Genomic DNA, 17430 nt, shown 5'->3' on the forward strand with positions numbered 1-17430 from the left:
GCTATAGTTAACTTTAATAACTTTATATAGTTTAAACACTATTAACTTAGCTATTTCTTTTTAGAATATATATATTAGCTTATAAAAATTAGCTATAGTATAAAAGTTACTAATAAATAAATCTAGATAAAAGTAAAGAATATATACTTTATTTATACTACTACTTATACTCTTTATAAAGTTTTCTAGAATTTTATAAACTAATACTATAAACACTTTAGTAAGCTTATTATAGTTAATACCTAGAGTTCTTACTCTATTTCTAGAATTAAAAAAAAGCGCTATATATTATTTCTTATTAATAATACTATATATTTTATATAGGTTTAATTCTTTAAGAATAAGTATACTTTTACTTAGATATTTATAAATCTTCTTATCTATCTATCTACTAAGTATAGCTAGCTTATTATATATATTTAGTATAATAATAAGTTTATATAGAGAATAATTACTACCTACTATAATACTTATAGTATTACTATAGAGCTAAGTATACTATACACTTATTATTACGCTAGTACTACTAAATACTTCTACTATACTATATAAGAACGTACTACTACTATAATCTAAGATTTTACTTCTACTTCTATTATAGTATAAAGTATTATTAACTAATATAAAGAGACTTTATATAATACTATATTATCTAAAAGTCTTTAGGTATTTATTATAGTAAAGTGTTAATATAGAGTAGAGTAATAAAATATAGTTAGTAACTCTATATAGTAATTTTAATATAGATATATTTTCTAAATATCTTATATTTACTATATATAACTATAGAAATTAATAAAACTCTTTCTCTAATATTTACTATAGATATAGATAGTAATAATATACTTATAGAGAGTAATAGTAATACTATAGAAACTTTTTTAGTAGACTTAGAGGTAGGCTTAAAAGTAGACTTAGAGATAGTAATAGGTAAGCTATAGAGCTATAGAAATGTTAAAATATCTTTAATCTAAGAACTAGTAAAAAGCTTTTAGTAAAAAAAGTAGAAATTAAAGTAGAAGTTAAAGTGTAGTATAATATAGTCTTTCTCTTAGCTATAAAAGTAAATAGATAGAAGTCTAAGTAGCTGCGTAGGTAAACTTTAGGTCTAGAGTAATATTAAATTATAGTACTATACTACTATAAAATATAAAAAAATATTTATATAAGTAAACTATAGTATAAAGAATAGTAGTCTAAAGAGAATTATAAAAAGCTTTATATATAAAGAATACTTCTCTTCTTTTTTTTTTTTTTTCTATTCTATAACTTTTTATTTTTATATCTCTAAGAACTTCTTATATCTTTATAAACTCTAAATACCTAGATACTACTCTCTAACTTAGTACTAACTAATATCTTTAAAGATACCTAACTCTAACTTTATTACTACTATAAAGGCTACTATTATAGCTACTACTAAGGTAGCTTTTAGGTATTTATAATATAAAAGTTAGTTAATAAAAAAAATAAAGCTTTTTTAAAAGTACTTTATTTTTTAAAAATACTATATAAAGCTTTCTATAATAGAAAGCTAGATCTTACTAAGAATAATACCTAAAAAGTGTAGATATATATTACTACTTCTTCTAAGCTTAATTAACTAATTAGTATTACTATATTATATTATCTATAAAGCTATTTAGCTTACTTTTTATATACTTTTTATAATTAAATATACTTTATATAGTACTCTAATACTTATAAAGTTAAGCGTATCTCTATAACTTATATTAATAACTCTACTAGTTTTAATAATATTTAACTCTATAGTATCTATATTAATAATTAAGTCTTTTTTATTATACTTCTAATCTCTAATAAAGTAGAGGCTTTTAATAACTCTAACTATACTAAACTATATAATAATATTACTTTAATATTTCTTTCTAGTACTATAGATACTTTTAGTAATTTACTATACTAGTCTAATATACTTCTACTCTTTAAATTATATAGAGAGTATATAAAAGTTAATAGTAATACTATATATAGCTTATATCTCTATTCTAACCTAAAGTACGTTTAAGTAATTATAGATAATAATAATCTTTATACTTAATATACCTAATAAAATATTAATTATAACTATTAAACTTAGTATAATTATAATTATCTTCTTTATAGGCGTAAAAAAAATATATAATAAAAAAAAAGAGAAAGTAGTATTAGATAGCTATACTTACTTAACTAATAGTTTTGCTCTTCTTTAGAGGTAATACTAAGTTATCTACTCTATCTAGTACTAATAGTAATAATTTAGTTAACTATAATAGTAATAATATTATTATCTCTACTATACTAGAATATACTATCTATAATAACTTTAATAACCTCTATAATAATAATAATATTATCTTTACTATACTTATACACTTACCTCTAAATAATAATAAAACTATAACTATAGCTATATATAAAAGTAAATATAGTAATAGTATTACTATTCTCTTTACTTTTTTCTCTACTACTCTAGTAACTATATCTAAAGATACTTCTTTTATTAATAAATACTTCTAGTATTTCTACTATAAAAAAAAGTATATTTAAAATAATAACTCTTCTAGTTATTAATAGTGTATCTAGAATAGAGATATTTACTCTTTTACTACTATAGACTACTAATAGAACTTTACTTTATACTATTATTTATATAATAAATAAACGCGTAGTATCTTCTATATATACTAGACTTCTAGAAGTTCTTATAATACTTATATCTCTAGTAATAACTATCTTAACTACGTACTTATATTTAAGTGTATTACTCTATCTATTTTAAAGAAGTAGTATTATATTACTTATTAGTTTCTAGTAAATTAGTATAGTAAGTAAGGTAGTCTTTCTATAGTATAATATAATAGCTAATACTTTTATAATATATATATTAATAAGTAATAGACTTATATTACTATTACTAATAAGAATAACACTCTCTATATAGAATATATATATAAATCTATAATATATAATCTTATATTACTATATCTTAACTACGTTAAATACTAGAATAGCTAGTCTACTAATATCTAGATAGCTTCTTAACTTTATACTTATTTTAGTAATAATAATACTATCTAGATAGGTATATATCTAGATAGAGCTTTAGATTACTTACTACTCTAAGTTTATTTTAGCTATATATAGAGTATATAAAACTATATAAGCTTATAAGATAGGTAGTCTCTATACTACTAGTGTCTCTTAATTAATACTACTATATATAATAGGTTTATATATTATATAAAAATAAACTCTACTATTTATATTATAAAAGATAAGTATATATACTCTCTTTCTAGAGATTACTTTATTAAGTGTACTAGTGTAGAAATATAAGCACAACGCGGTTAAGTAATATAGTATATAATTGTAATGTAGGTGTATTTTCTAAATACCTTATTTTATAGTAGGTAGTAGTATATATTCTTTTAAAGGTTCTAGTAATTAAAACTAAGCTATAGAGTTCGACTCTTTCTAGAGATAAAGATAACTATAGTATTATTTTTAACTTTATTTATAAGAGCTAGTATATCTATAGCACTATCTAGCTTTAAGCTTCTAATTAGAATAAGTTTAATAAAAGTCTACTTAATAATAACCTATATAGGCTTAATAGTATTTTTATAGCTACTTTTAACTTATTCTAGTACTTTTATAATAGCTTTATTACTTAGTAGTTAGATAAAGAACTTTTCTTCTTTAACTTCTAGTATAATAACCTACTACTTAATAATAATCTACTTACTTTATATATATCTAGTATATAGTATAATAATTTACTACTTAATAATAACTTATATAACTTCTACGCTTTAAGTACTATAACTATTCTCTATAAGCTATAGACTTATAAGAAGGCTATAAATACACTCTAAGCTACTAGTTAGTATAATACTACTTAGGCTAAGCTTAACTCTTTTCTTACTAAGAGAGTATATAAAGTTATTCTACTTCTCTCTAAAACTAAGTCTATTTCTTCTAAGTTTATTTATAAAGCTAAACTTACTTTAACTAGTAAAATTATAAAGCTTAAAACTTATATTATTACTTAAATTTTTTAGTAGTAACTAAGTATTAATTATATAAAAAAGTTCTTATCTACTATAAAATCTTTATTTATACGCACACTTCTAGTAATCTATAGTTTTCTTTAGTAGACTACCTTCTAAGTAGATATATATATTATATTTCTTAATACTAAGCTTAAGAAGTAGGTTTACTATATACTACTACTACCTATTATCTTACTAAAAGAATATATCTAGCTTTTTTAGAAATCTCTTTATAGATTAGTATAGTTCTCTTAAGTTTAGTATTAACTTCTTATAAGTAAACTTAAAGATATAAGATTTTATACTTTACTTTATAACTTATATATTTATATTTATACTTAAAATACTATTATTATCTTTATTTATATTAATAATATTTAGATTTATACACTATATAATAATACTATTACCTAGTTTAAGACTTAGCTCTCTAAATTCTTTATTATTATATTTAAAGACTTAGATACTTTATATCTTAGTATATATATTAAGTATACTAGCTAAAGTAGTATTAAGATTTATTAGGCTAAATATATATATTATATACTTAATTAGTATAGCTTTTAAAACCTTTCTATTACTACTAACTTATATAATTATAAAGTAAAGCTTATATATAATAATAATACTAAGTCTATATCTACTTTTAAAAAGTAATACTTCTAGATATTTAGCTCTTTTAACTATATACTTATTATAATATAAATTAATCTTACTTATACTACTTCTCTATATAAGCGCTTTAATATAAACTCTTTATAGATATATATTAATAGTATTATATAAGTATACTTATATATTAGTAGTATATAAAACTTAAGTATTATATACTTTTTATAGTAAAAGTCTTACCTTATTAGCTATATTAATATAAACTAGGCTAGTTATATAGACTTATAGCGTTCTACTACTAGATATATTTTTACTCTAGCTAATAGCTCTATTTTCTAGTTATCTACTATATAGAAAGTTATTATATAGTCTATATATAAAATAGAATATATAGTACTAAAAGAAGCTATTAAAGAAGCTTTCTAGCTTTAAGTATTTATTAATAACTTTAGTATTAGCTTTTACTTTAGTACTATTTTAATTTATATAAATAATTAGTTTACTATAAAGCTATTTAAGAATCTAGAGTTTTATTAATATACTAAATATATTAATATCTATTACTATTTTCTTTACTAATATATTTAGAATAGAACTATATTTATAGAATAGATTAGTAGTAAGAATAACTTTATAGATATACTTACTAAGCTACTAGATTCTACTAAGTTTACTACTATATATAAGATTCTTAGTTTTATTTACTAAGACTTTCTATATAGTATAGAGTAAAGCTCTCTATATCTTACTATAAGTATAGTTAATATTATATCTTAGAACTATATAAGTAATAATAATAAAGCTCTTACTCTATAAACTATTTTTCTCTAAAATACTTATAAAAATACTAACTATATAAAAGCTTTTATATTAAAGTAGCTTTTTTAAAAGTTTAGTATTACTTTAGAATATAAAGAAGCCTAGTATAAGTATATTAGTACTTAGTATATAAATTAAATATATATAGAAAAGATTAAAAATCTAAATAAAAAGAAATTTATTACTCTATATAGTAGTATCTAGACTACGCTTTACTTTAAGCGCACTACCTTATATAATAATAATAACTCTATCTAGTAGCTTTACTATAGTAAGTAACTTAAAAACGCCTATAATTCTAATATAAACTACTTCTATTATAGTACTATACTTTAACTTACTTTTATAGTTTTTTATTTTCTTTTTTTTTATTTACTTTATAATAAGTTTTAGAAAGGCTATTAGTTAAAATTTTATTACGTAATTTACTTACTAGCGTTGCTCTAGTAGTATATATATAGGGCTTTCTCCCTCTTACATAGAATAATTATTATATCTTTCTCTTCTTATTCTACATTATGCTAGCGTCTACAAAGGGAACGCCTGTATTGCCTTCATACCATTTCTCCCAGCCTGCTTGGTCGTCTTCCCACTCTACTGCGTCGAATTTGAGATTCTGTGGGAGGTTCATGGAGGTGTGTGGTGTAGTCATGGTTGTCTGTCTGTAGAGTTCTCTGAAAACAATCTCTCGGACCCAACCGTAGACGCCATTGGATGCCTTGGCTTCGGTAAAATCGGTACTGCCGCGATTGTAATCTACAACTTTCTGCAGTGCTTCGCGTACGGAGAACATGCCCGCACTAAAGTAGGCAGACATGCGTGACGTGCTATTTGCGGCAGAATTTGAGCGTGTAGCGGCGTAGTGGTCAATTTGCTTTAGGAACGCATCCATTCGTTGTGCTGCTGCATCGTGACCGACAGGCCACAGCTTCCGTATCCTCTTCTTGTCTTCTTCCGACTCGAATTGCTTGTCTTTTGCAGGCTGGGGCACGGCTGTATCGAAGAGACTTTTTAGCTCCTTCTTCGCAGAGGGAGCATTTGCGGTAGGTGAAGGGTTAGTGTCAAGCAATTCCGGCTCGTCTTTCAGCCTCTCGAGCCACGCTTTGAAGAAGGGTGTAAAGACTTTCATGGGTGTCCCAGCGCCTGTAAGCATTGTACCAGGCTCGACAACGGTCTGGTCATGGTACAATGAGACTTGAATACCATCCCCAGCTGTTTGGCAGAGTTTCAAATCCCTCCGCATCTCATCAATCTCGTACTCCAAGTTGCCAAACACGTGTGAAATCTCCCACTTTTTCATCCAATCCACTGCTGTCTGTACGATCTTCTTCCTATCCTCGCACTCTAGGAAGACTAGCGGTATGTTCAATTCCTTGAGCTCTTTCTGCATGATGCGCAATCCCTCGCACATGAAGTCGACCCTTGCAGAGCTAGTCCCATGCCACGACTCGTCTGCAGCGCAATTGACGTAAAAACACACGAGAGGCTTCCTCGCACTTTGGGCAAGCTCGGAAGCATGATGCAGCGCGGTGTTATCTTGAATGCGGAGATCTTTTGGACGAAACCAATGCGCTACCTTTGTCACAACCTTGATTTCCTCTTGTGCACCGAGGGCTTCTTGAACTTGATCGTAGGGAAGATTATTATCTACTCGTTTCGCGCGTTTGAGAGTCGTATGCCCGAGTTCAGAGCGTTCGTATGATGTTCTTTTGGACATGTTCGTATGCGCCTGGGATTTGTTCGGCTGTGCGGGCTTTTTTGGCGGTGCTCTACTTTGGAAAAGAGTCGCGTGTTGAAACGCGCGGATCGGTAGTCGTGCTTTGACACTAACACATCTAAATTGAGCAGCTGCCGGCCTAGGTAGAGTTTGCAATAAGAAGACGCGTTCGAAGGAAGGCATTGAACATGCGCTATGCGCTTAGGCGTACCTTTGTACCTGATCATCGATAAACCTTAGACTAAGGGTTCAGAGTGGTGACGTCGGCGGACCACCCAACCACACCAACTAGAGCCGATCAAGACGTTACCCTGATGGACACCTGGCGTCGAACACCAATCGAAGGCATGCCTGTCGGCGTTTCAGACACAAGATCTGGAGAGATCCTTGGTTCCCGCTGCATTTCGCGATCTGTCGCCGCTTCCTGGGATTTTGGTGCTTTGCATAGGGCTGCATTCGATTCAGGGTTCCAGGCGACGACGGTGGATGTGAGCACGCGACAAACTACGCTGCTAGTGCGAGGTGTTAATGCGACCGACATAATTCCGCTCTAACGCGCAGACAAGGAGTTGCATAATTTCCATGTTGGAGTTTTGTTGGTCTGACAGATTGACCGCAGCCGAACCATGCCAGCCGGGCACGGTGCCTAGTTGCTGACACGTGATGCGAGTCTTTCGGACTGCGATCAAGCTCTCTTCCTTGAGCTCGTCGGCACCATATCCGTCGACGAGCTAGGCTAGCAAAGCTTTGTCGTGTTGTGTCGCTGGCCCTCACTACGATGGCGAATGGAATTGCCCCGTCCGGAGCACACCGTAGGCATCGAAATCCCAGCCGCTCGCAATACCCCATCGCCAAGGGAAAATCTACGGGGATACCAATTTTGGTTTCCACGAGAGAACCATTGAATAGCGAATCAGATCATAGCTGTGCGGAACGTGACGCCAAGATGTACCAAGCCACGCCAAGTCCTCATCCTCCAGCCTTCCAATAACTGGCAGGAACGTGCATGTCTTTCCCAATGAGGCAGCTCGTTAAGATTCTCGATGATGACAGTGGCTCGCGGCGCGGACCAGGCCAGCGGAATGGAGACTGGGCCCAGGTAGCCGGAGTCTTCCTCTCGAGCAGTAAGAGCGCTGTGTTATCGCACGAGGGACGGGAAAAGGCACTTAATGCACCTTGTACTGAGAGGAAGGCATGCCTCGGGTATGAAATGTGGACGCTAGTAGCTTGATACGCGGGACATAGTCTGATTCGTCTTGATGCATCTATGCAGGTCCGGGAAGCTCTGTGAGCTTATAAAGGTTGGAGCAACAGCTTCCCAGAATGTCGGTTCATCGCACTTTTGAGAGTCTTGCCCACCTACTGATCTCTCAATCGCGTTCGTTATGAAGTGTACATGCTCAGCTGTCGTGGCTGCAGCCCTTTTGGTCGGGTCTGTCTCCGCGCAGACATTCCGCCGTCTGGGAGCTTGCCCAACGCTCGGTTGCATGTTCCCTCCTGACCAGTAAGCATGCAGATTGAACGAGCTCAGAGAGCTCAATTGCTGATACACAACTCAGGGCCGACTTTCTTGCGGGCCAGTACTTCGACATCCGTCTAGAAGTTCACCAGCCAAGGAACGGATCCGAGTTCATCGGTCTACCTCTGGATGAGCAGTTTACCTTCACTCTTGGAAAGAAGGGCGAGGAAGCGAAGCTAGTAACAGAGTTTTTCAACCTCGAAGAACCCAATTTGGAGAAGTGGAACTTCACATGGTACGAAGACCTCTTCGCACGCGACGCGGCAATGAAAACCCTCGTCAACGTTGCCTCTAAAGCCTACCGCCGCATCGCTCTTTACGAACCTGGCGAGTACACTGCTACCCTCAACTATAACAATGGAAGCAAGACGGAAGCTACTTGGCTCGTTCGCGACCTGGCTGAGGAGCGCAAGGCCAAGAACATTATTCTCTTCATCGGTGACGGAATGACCACAAACATGATCACAGCTGCTCGTTTGATCGGCCATAAGCAGGTCAACGGCAAATACCAATCTCTCATGGCCATGGACAAATTCCCTGTCGTTGGCCACCAGATGACCCACTCGATCGACAGCTTCATCACCGACTCCGCTAACTCTGCTGCTGCGCTCAACACTGGTCACAAGTCAACAGTCAACTGTTTGAACGTTTATGCGGTACGTGTCTTCCATCTCGTTGCGCAATTGTATTTATCATCATTTTACTAACAAATAGTATAGGACAGTAGCAAGGATCCTTTTGACGACCCGAAGGTTGAGAGCATTGCTGAGATCTTTCATCGTCTTACCGGAGGTCACGTAGGAATAGTATCGACAGCATACATTGCGGATGCTACCCCCGCTGCCTTGGTATCGCACACCCGTCTCCGTAGCGAGTATGGAGCTATCGTCGATACCTACCTCAATGGTGTCGGCCAGAACTGGACGAAAGTTCCTCTAGATGTCATTTTCGGTGGTGGCGCCGAGCAGTTCTACCCGTCTGAACTTGGAGGAGTCACGTATCAGGACAAGAACTACTATGATGAGTTTGCCGCGCAGGACTATCAGATCATCCAGAACCGCACTGCTCTGCTCTCTGCCAGCAATGAGGAAAAGGCTCTCGGTATCTTCACCACCTCCAATATGGCCAAGTGGCTCGACCGCAATGTCTACCGTGACAACCTCAACCAATCGCTTTCCCCTACTGGAGATGAGACACCCGCTCTTGATCAGCCGGGTCTCAAAGAGATGACCCTCAAGGCCATTGACATCCTCGAAACCCGCTCAGGTGACAAAGGATGGTTCCTTATGTCAGAAGCCGCCAGCATTGACAAGATGATGCATGTTCTCGACTATGATCGCGCACTCGGTGAACTTCTCGAACTCGACGACACGGTGAAGGCCACTATTGACCACCTCAACTCCACCAACTGCCTCAAGGAGACTCTGATCCTTGTCACTGCCGACCACGGCCATGGCTTCGATGTCATGGGCTCCGTTGACACCCACTATCTAGCTGCTCAAAACGTCGACCGCAAGAAACGCAAGTAATACCCATGTACGAACTGTTGCGAGACATTAACTGACTTCGTACAGGCAATGCTGTGGGGACGTACGAGCAATCTGGCGAATCCCAATACATCAACACCGGCAATCTGACGTACACAGATTCTAACTTCCCGTCGACTTGGGAGCCCAGATTCAGCTTGTTTCAGGGGTTAATGGCAGATCCTGATCGTCGGGAGAATTGGTCCGTCCGCAAGAGCGGTCCCCGCGAGCCCGCCGTCGAAATCGAAGAGGATAGCGACGACAACTACGCTAACCCTGAGGATGGCGAGGACGGTATCTTGCTCAATGGTACGCTGCCGGTCGAGAACGACCAAGGTGTGCATTCGTTGACGGATGTGCCTGTCTATGCCATGGGCCCATGCCAGGAGCTCTTCCAGGGGACATACAACAGCATTGATATCTTCTACAACATGGCGACTTGCTTTGGCCTAGGAAGAGGCAAGCCTAGTACTGAAGAGTAGAGCGTCTTTTTAGATGGGGTGTCGAAGAGAGAAGAGCTGTGCAGGGTTCATAACCACGTGGACGATGATGATGTTGTGGTAGTACTAAAATTACGTCTGCTCTAGGGTAGTTGTAATGTATTCTTGGTGATGATATTACTTCGTGCAACATTTGAGTTGTCCTTGGTTCGAGCTTAAAGTGTGTTCACACATCTTCATCGCAGGAAAAAGCTGCCATGGAAAGTGATGTGAAAAAGTCTTTAGTTGCTTTTCGCGATTGCCATAGTTATCAGAATTTGATCATTCATTAGTTTTTACGTGTTGGGGTGGAACATGAACAGACGGGTGCTGCATGAAAGCGTCACAGTGTTGTTATGTAACCAATATCCTGAGAAGGTCTTTGGTTTTTGTTGTCACTAGGAAAGCCACTGTGGAGCCAAATGCTATCACAGTTCATGGCAACAGCACCCTAACAACACAGTTCCTGCGAATGTCACGGCCAACCAAGCAGATTGCCTCGCGCCTACTAAGGTTTCCACGGGTATCGGTAGCGTCCATCAGTTCCGTAACGAACGTAAGGCTCGACTTCACTTGGACGAAATCATTAGCACCACTTGATAAGAATCCATCCTCACACCGAGAGCAGTGTATTCTCACAACTCCCGCCTATTCTTGGCCAGTTCAACTTGTTGGCGTAGGTTCGGCGCCGTGGTGCTAGCCTCGCCGCTTTGAACGCCCTGCTCCATATCGGCAGCCCACAACGCAGCGCCAACGGTGTTTGTGAAGGAAAAGAAGATTCCGGCAATCGGGACGAGTTCGAGGAGGACAGCTGGGATGCCGAAACTATGCAAGGTTAGTGGTCTGAATATGACTACACGTAGACGGACCGACCTAGCATATGCGGCCTTGCGCTCGTCAATGAAGCGCTCCTTCTCCTGCTTCTTCATCTGCTTGAGTTGGAAGTAGCGGGCATGTGCGGTGGGACCAAACTTGCGTCCTTGGAGGATGACGAATAGTACGGTGCCCACGACTGGGATGAAGTTGAGCGGAAGGTACATGAAGTATCGGATGATGGCGCTGGGGGCGAATTTTGCGAAAGGCTTCGAGACGAGCTTGCCCAGTTTCGCAACAGGGTCAGTTCCCGACTTTACCTGGCGCTCTTTGGAAACTAATGTGGTCTGGTTGCGGCTGACCAAGGTTGAATCAAAGGTATCAATAAGCGCTTCGTCAATGAGGAAGTTCTTGCTGAGAACCGAGAAGATAGTGGACGACTCGCTGAGTACGAGCAGAACCGTGGTGAAGACTGCGAGTGGTCCGTTGAAAAGGGTGAGAAGTGCGACTTGGGGAATGTATGTGACGGCAAACATGAGCACGGTGACACCAAGACCGAGCGAGACAGTAGGGACCAGTTTCGCAGCGAGAGGCTTCCATAGAGCACGGTGTGTGAAGAAGTACGCAATGCCCTTGGGTCATGTCAGTGTTGTGCTTTGAATGCAATCCCCTAGTGTGGTCGAGAGGGCCGAAAAGCACTCCCAGACCGGCCTCTCTAGGCAAACGTCGATGCAATGTAGGTAGCAAGGATTCAGACGCGTACCTTGAAAGGGTAGAGATATGCGGCCGAGCGGACAGCTTCTGAGGCAAGCTGTCTAGCTTGGTTGAAGTCTTCCTTGGCGACTTCCTTGACCTTGTCGGGTACTCTCACTCTGGACTCTGACATGGTTGCAACGGATAGATCGGAAAGGTTAAGAAGATTAGGAAGTAGCACTTGAGGGAAAGGCGTCTGAGTCGTGATGGAAGACAAGTGGTGTTCCCTTGCCCAGGTGTTGGTGGGGTGAAGCTATGGAATGTGGAAAACTACGTCATAATCGCGCACTTGGCCCAAGCTCCAATCCTAACAACGCGGACTCTGTCCCTGCGCCAACTACGTCGTTTGAGCAGATAACTTGTTACCGCAGGAGAGAAGAAACCCGAGAGATGGTACATGTTGATTGTATAAAATGCCAATAAGGCAAGCTGGGACGGTAGCGGATCAGTGCAAGGCACGTCATACAGTGCTGGTTTTGCGCATTTGCTTTGAGGTGCAGGGAATCCTGCGTAATTGCAATGTCAGGGCAATTTGCTGTCCCGCTGATGCTGCAATAGTTCAGAATAGTCCACCTATGGGCGATGGCTCAGGAATGCATTTCCAAGGCACAAGTTCAGGAGTGAGTCCATGCCGGATTCGCACGCTTCTAGGCCCTTGACAAAGTCCCCACCGTGGCCATTGTGCCAGGTAAATGTGGCGGTGTTATCAAGATTTTACAGAAGATCTGCTACAAACACGCGTCAAGGACCAAAAATCCGATGCAAGACAGGGTAAATCAGGAATTGAAGACGTGGCTAAGCTTTCCTCTTCCCCACTTTCCATGCACCGGATCGCAAAATGACGCAGCGCCAGCCGCGTGCTAGCCCCCACCACAACCGAACCGGACATTGGCTAGCTGCATCCGTCGCGAAGCCCCTCATCGAGGGTCCAGCGCTGGAGTGGCTGATGTAATTAGCCAAATCTTGTGGCAGCGGCAGACAGGAGAGAACGCCACGGCAGGTATAAGCTGAGGGATTAGGGAAAGAATACCGACCCATGGCCGGTTGGGGCTTGCAATGGCCACGTTTGAAAACAACAGGCACATCGTGCATGACGTCCGACACGAGTTGAGCCAGGTATTCACCAGTGGCTGTGCTAGGGGATAGAGCCAAACGCCTCGTATACTCGAAAAAGCTGCGCGGATGTGCAGCCTACGTTGGGATAAAATCAGCAATTTAGAAAGTGTAGCGTCAATGTAGGCTTCAGCGTGGTCAGCACTTCCTTCGATCAAGGTGCCAAGACCAAAGTAGGAAACAGGGATGTGAGCAGTGACTGCCCAGGTGCCGTTTGTACGACGTGTGCTGATGCAAAGGCATGACGTAGGACCATGGGTCTCTCTGACTTTGGCCCTCGCCTGTAGTGTATATATTGGACCACCAGCGCTTACTTTTGGTGACCATCTACGCAACGACGACCACCACACCCACGCAACACTCTAATCAACTTCATTCAAGCCCAATCAGCTATCTATACCACCTCTTATTCAAACTTCACACCGCGATCATGTCAGGAGTGATGGACAAAGTTAAGGCCAAGGTCGACCAGGTGATGCACAAGGACAAGACCCATGGTAAGCACTTCCTGCAGACTGCCGAGGGCCTGAAGACCACCGTCAGCTACTCACACTTCTCTAGATGATCCCACCGGTCCTCACAGCTCTCATACTGCCAACACTGCCGATCCTACTGTACCTAATACTTCCAATGCTACCACTGGCACTGGGGGCTTCTCCGGTACCCACCATGGCTCTGGTGTAAGCACTGGCCTCGGTACTTCTGGTAGCCATGGCGAGCGCAACCCCGAGTACACATCTCCTACCCATGGTTCTACGGGTCTTGGGTCATCAGCCACTCATGGGAGCACTAGTCTCGGGTCCTCAACTACCCATGGCTCTACCTCTCACAATGACCCTACCGGTCCTCACGGCTCCCACACGATGAACAAGGCTGATCCCCGGGTCGACTCCGACCGTCTTGGAAACGCCGGTAACACTGCTGGCGCAGGCGGTTATGGTGCTGGACAGTATACTGAGTCCCACGGCACCCATGGTACTACTGGCAGCGGCCTCACCGGCACAGGGCTCGGCTCTTCGACTACTGGAGCTTACAGCTCAGGTAACAGCAGTGGACTGACTGGTGGTCACGGCACTGCCGATTTCAACGACCCAACTGGTCCCCACAGCTCACGCATGGCCAACCAGGCTGACCCCCGCGTCGGTGGTGTTGGTAGCACTGGAGCTGGCGCATACAACACTACTGGAACCGGTCTCACCGGCCATAGCACTACCGGTGGTCTTGGACACTCCCACAACGACCCTACCGGCCCCCACGGCTCCCACATGGCCAACTCTGCCGACCCGCGTGTTGGGGGTGTAGGTAGCACTGGCGGTCTTGGCCACTCTCACAATGACCCCACTGGTCCTCACAGCTCTCACATGGCCAACTCGGCCGACCCGCGTGTCGGAGGTGTAGGCAGTACAGGCACAGGAGCCTACGGCAGCAACGCTGGCGGCATCGGCTCAGGCAACATGGGCCAAGGAGGATACACCACAGGTGAGCACGTCAAGACCGTCCCAGGGGAGGTCGAGGGAACAGGCCGTGACAACCTCTCTCACCGCAATAACGAGAGTGGCGATCTTCCCAAGGCCCTCACCGAGCCTGTTTCCCACGCTGAGCCTCACTCTTCTCTGCAACATGACCAACACGTTTCAGGTGGCGCTCACGGCACTCATGGTACCACTGATGTTCACGGCAAGCCATCCATGATGGACAAGCTGAGTAAGTCTTCCCCATGCGGTTGAAAGTTGGATTGACGCTGACAAGACACTCTAGACCCCAAGAAGGACGCTGACCACGACGGCAAGACTGGCATCATGGACTAGATTTGTCGTCGTCTTTTTGCCATCTCACTCGTAGTGTGTTGCGAGAGCAAGTCACATGGTGGTTTTGATGGTGTGATTTGCATGAATACCCCCAAGTAGCGTAGTAGCTCAATGAATAGTAATCTCCCTGTCAATTTGGTTCTGTCGCAGTGCTCGCTCTTGATGAGCAATGTTATACTTGTCTGTTATATGCATCCATGATGCTGTTAACATAGATCTGTGATTTCGCATGTACTCGCACATGGGGTATATCCTCGTCAGTGCACTCAGATCAAGTGTATATACTCCGTGCAATGGTGTCGAAATTATAAGAAGTTTGATTAGGGGGTATCATTACTTTTTGCACAAACTTGCCAATGCATACGGCGACCACTCGCTCGCCGTATGACGGGAGTGAATTCAAATATTCAGAGGTTTCGAGATGTGTCGCACAGCCCAATGGACTCTGTGAAAACCCATGGCCATGAAATCACTTGGCTTTTCCCTTGCCCCCCTTCCTGTTTCCTTTACCACCAATCCCTTTCTTCTTGTTTTGGTTCAACGAGCCATCAAGAAGCGCGCTAAAAGTCTCACTCCGCGTCTTGGGCGCGCGATCTGGGGTCGGCACTACAGGCTCGTCTTCCTGTGAGTTTTGCGTCGAAAGCCTCTTGTTCCTCGTCCTCGTTACGCGCTCCTCTGCTCTTGAGGGTGTTGCAAGGCTGACTGTGTCCAAGTCCTGCCTGGTCTTTGTTGTCTTGTTGTCTCTCTTTGCGGGGCGACGGCGCTTTTTGGGCTGCGGTGTGGCGGTATCTGGCGCGGGTTCTTGTTGCGATTCGGCAGCTGCGTCGACGCGAGCTTTCTTGGGAGCTGGCTCTGCTTGGTCGGAGCCTTGCAGGACGTGGCTGTCCGAATAGTCCTCCTGAGCATTGAGCTCGTCGACAGCCCTCTTGCTGGACGTGGCGTCAGTAGACTCGAGGGCGTTGCCGTCGGAGTCGAATTTCTTGTTGATGTTTTGAGCCTTGAGGTGGGCGCGGGCCTTCTCCTTGGCCATGCGCTCCTGCCGCTCCAAGTCGTACCTGTCGTTGCCAGCCAGGCCGTGCTTGATGAAGCGTTGGGCGGCGCCAAGGTCTAGTCGCGCTCTGCCCTCGGCGCTGCCCATGACGCCGCGGTCCTTGATGTGCTTGATCTTGCTGTTGTACTGCTTGAGACGGGCAATTTCCTTGAAGACATGGTGTTGCGTGGCATTGACGCCCGACGCCTTGAGCACGGAGAAGAGAATAGCTTCGATGGCGTATGCGGACATGCAGTAGAACTCTGCCTTGTCGAGGAGCGGGAGAGAGGACGCGGTCGTGTGAAGAGGCGCGGCCAGCAGAGGGTCGAGCGCGGCGGTGAGCTCATCGATGTTGACTTCGAGGTCCTCGACGAGGTCGGGGAGGTCGGTCTGCGGGTCCATGGTGGTGATGGAGGTCAAGCGGCGGTCGCATGCGCACGCCAAAGAAAAGCAGCGGGCCGAGCGCTCCGACGTGCAAGCGTCGGGTCGCTCACAGCAGACAGCCTCACTCACTCACTCGCCTCGGCCCCGAAGCCCATGGGAATCCCAAGTCGTTCAAGCTGTCGTTCTCCTCCGTTTCACCCTTTCTCCCCAGGCTCCGGCCTCGGATACCACACGCAGCGTCACGATGCGCCGCGGCTTCGGCTCAGACGAGAGCCTTCCTCCACACGGCCGGCTTCTATCGCAGACAGCCTGTACTCGACCGACGCATTCACATCATCGGTGTCGGCAACGTGGGCAAATTCATCGCCCACGCCCTGCGCGGCATACCCAACCCTCCTCCAGTAACGCTGGTCTTCGGGGGCTGGCAAAAGTTGAACGAATGGAACGACTCGCAACGCCGCCTGGCCCTCGTCACCGACGGCCGTGTCGACACCAGAGACGGCTACGATGCCGAGCTAGCCATCCCCCGTCTTCGCTACCATGGCCACGAGGTCGGCCTGAATCCCTCCTCGCTAGACACGACCCAAGGCCCTCAGATGCTGCCTGGCGAGTCTGCTGAGCCCATCAGCTCGCTCATCGTCTGCTCCAAAGCCCCCCATGTCCTGCAGGCCATCTCCGCCGTAAAGCACCGGCTGCACAACCACTCGGTCGTCTGCTTCCTGCACAACGGCATGGGCGTCATCGACCAAGTCAACGCCGCCGTCTTCCCGGACCCCGACCACCGGCCACACTATATGCTCGG

General features: G+C 41.9%; 5 protein-coding genes across 5 annotated transcripts; 2 read left to right on the top strand and 3 right to left on the bottom strand.

The window, feature by feature from the left end:
* Positions 1 to 5997: 5997 nt before the first annotated feature.
* On the bottom strand, positions 5998 to 7203 carry J4E84_008303 (uncharacterized protein; the record flags this gene model as incomplete). Its single annotated transcript, XM_049390879.1, has 1 exon — positions 5998 to 7203. The coding sequence occupies one exon, from the start codon at positions 7201 to 7203 to the stop codon at positions 5998 to 6000; it is 1206 nt and encodes a 401-aa protein (XP_049241586.1).
* Positions 7204 to 8588: 1385 nt separating this feature from the next.
* J4E84_008304 (uncharacterized protein) lies at positions 8589 to 10730 on the top strand (the record flags this gene model as incomplete). Its single annotated transcript, XM_049390880.1, has 4 exons — positions 8589 to 8593; positions 8763 to 9378; positions 9442 to 10247; positions 10406 to 10730. The coding sequence occupies 4 exons, from the start codon at positions 8589 to 8591 to the stop codon at positions 10728 to 10730; spliced, it is 1752 nt and encodes a 583-aa protein (XP_049241587.1).
* Positions 10731 to 11362: 632 nt separating this feature from the next.
* On the bottom strand, positions 11363 to 12426 carry J4E84_008305 (uncharacterized protein; the record flags this gene model as incomplete). Its single annotated transcript, XM_049390881.1, has 3 exons — positions 11363 to 11552; positions 11601 to 12172; positions 12304 to 12426. The coding sequence occupies 3 exons, from the start codon at positions 12424 to 12426 to the stop codon at positions 11363 to 11365; spliced, it is 885 nt and encodes a 294-aa protein (XP_049241588.1).
* A 1649-nt stretch (positions 12427 to 14075) lies between these two features.
* J4E84_008306 (uncharacterized protein) lies at positions 14076 to 15133 on the top strand (the record flags this gene model as incomplete). Its single annotated transcript, XM_049390882.1, has 2 exons — positions 14076 to 14084; positions 14279 to 15133. 2 exons carry the CDS (start codon positions 14076 to 14078, stop codon positions 15131 to 15133), a joined length of 864 nt encoding a protein of 287 aa, XP_049241589.1.
* A 550-nt stretch (positions 15134 to 15683) lies between these two features.
* Positions 15684 to 16646, bottom strand: J4E84_008307 (uncharacterized protein; the record flags this gene model as incomplete). Its single annotated transcript, XM_049390883.1, has 1 exon — positions 15684 to 16646. One exon carries the CDS (start codon positions 16644 to 16646, stop codon positions 15684 to 15686), a length of 963 nt encoding a protein of 320 aa, XP_049241590.1.
* Positions 16647 to 17430: the final 784 nt, after the last annotated feature.

This window comes from Alternaria hordeiaustralica (genome assembly GCF_023758085.1).
Source record: "Alternaria hordeiaustralica strain BMP 2776 chromosome Unknown scaffold_20, whole genome shotgun sequence".
NCBI classification, from domain to species: Eukaryota; Fungi; Ascomycota; class Dothideomycetes; order Pleosporales; family Pleosporaceae; genus Alternaria; species Alternaria hordeiaustralica.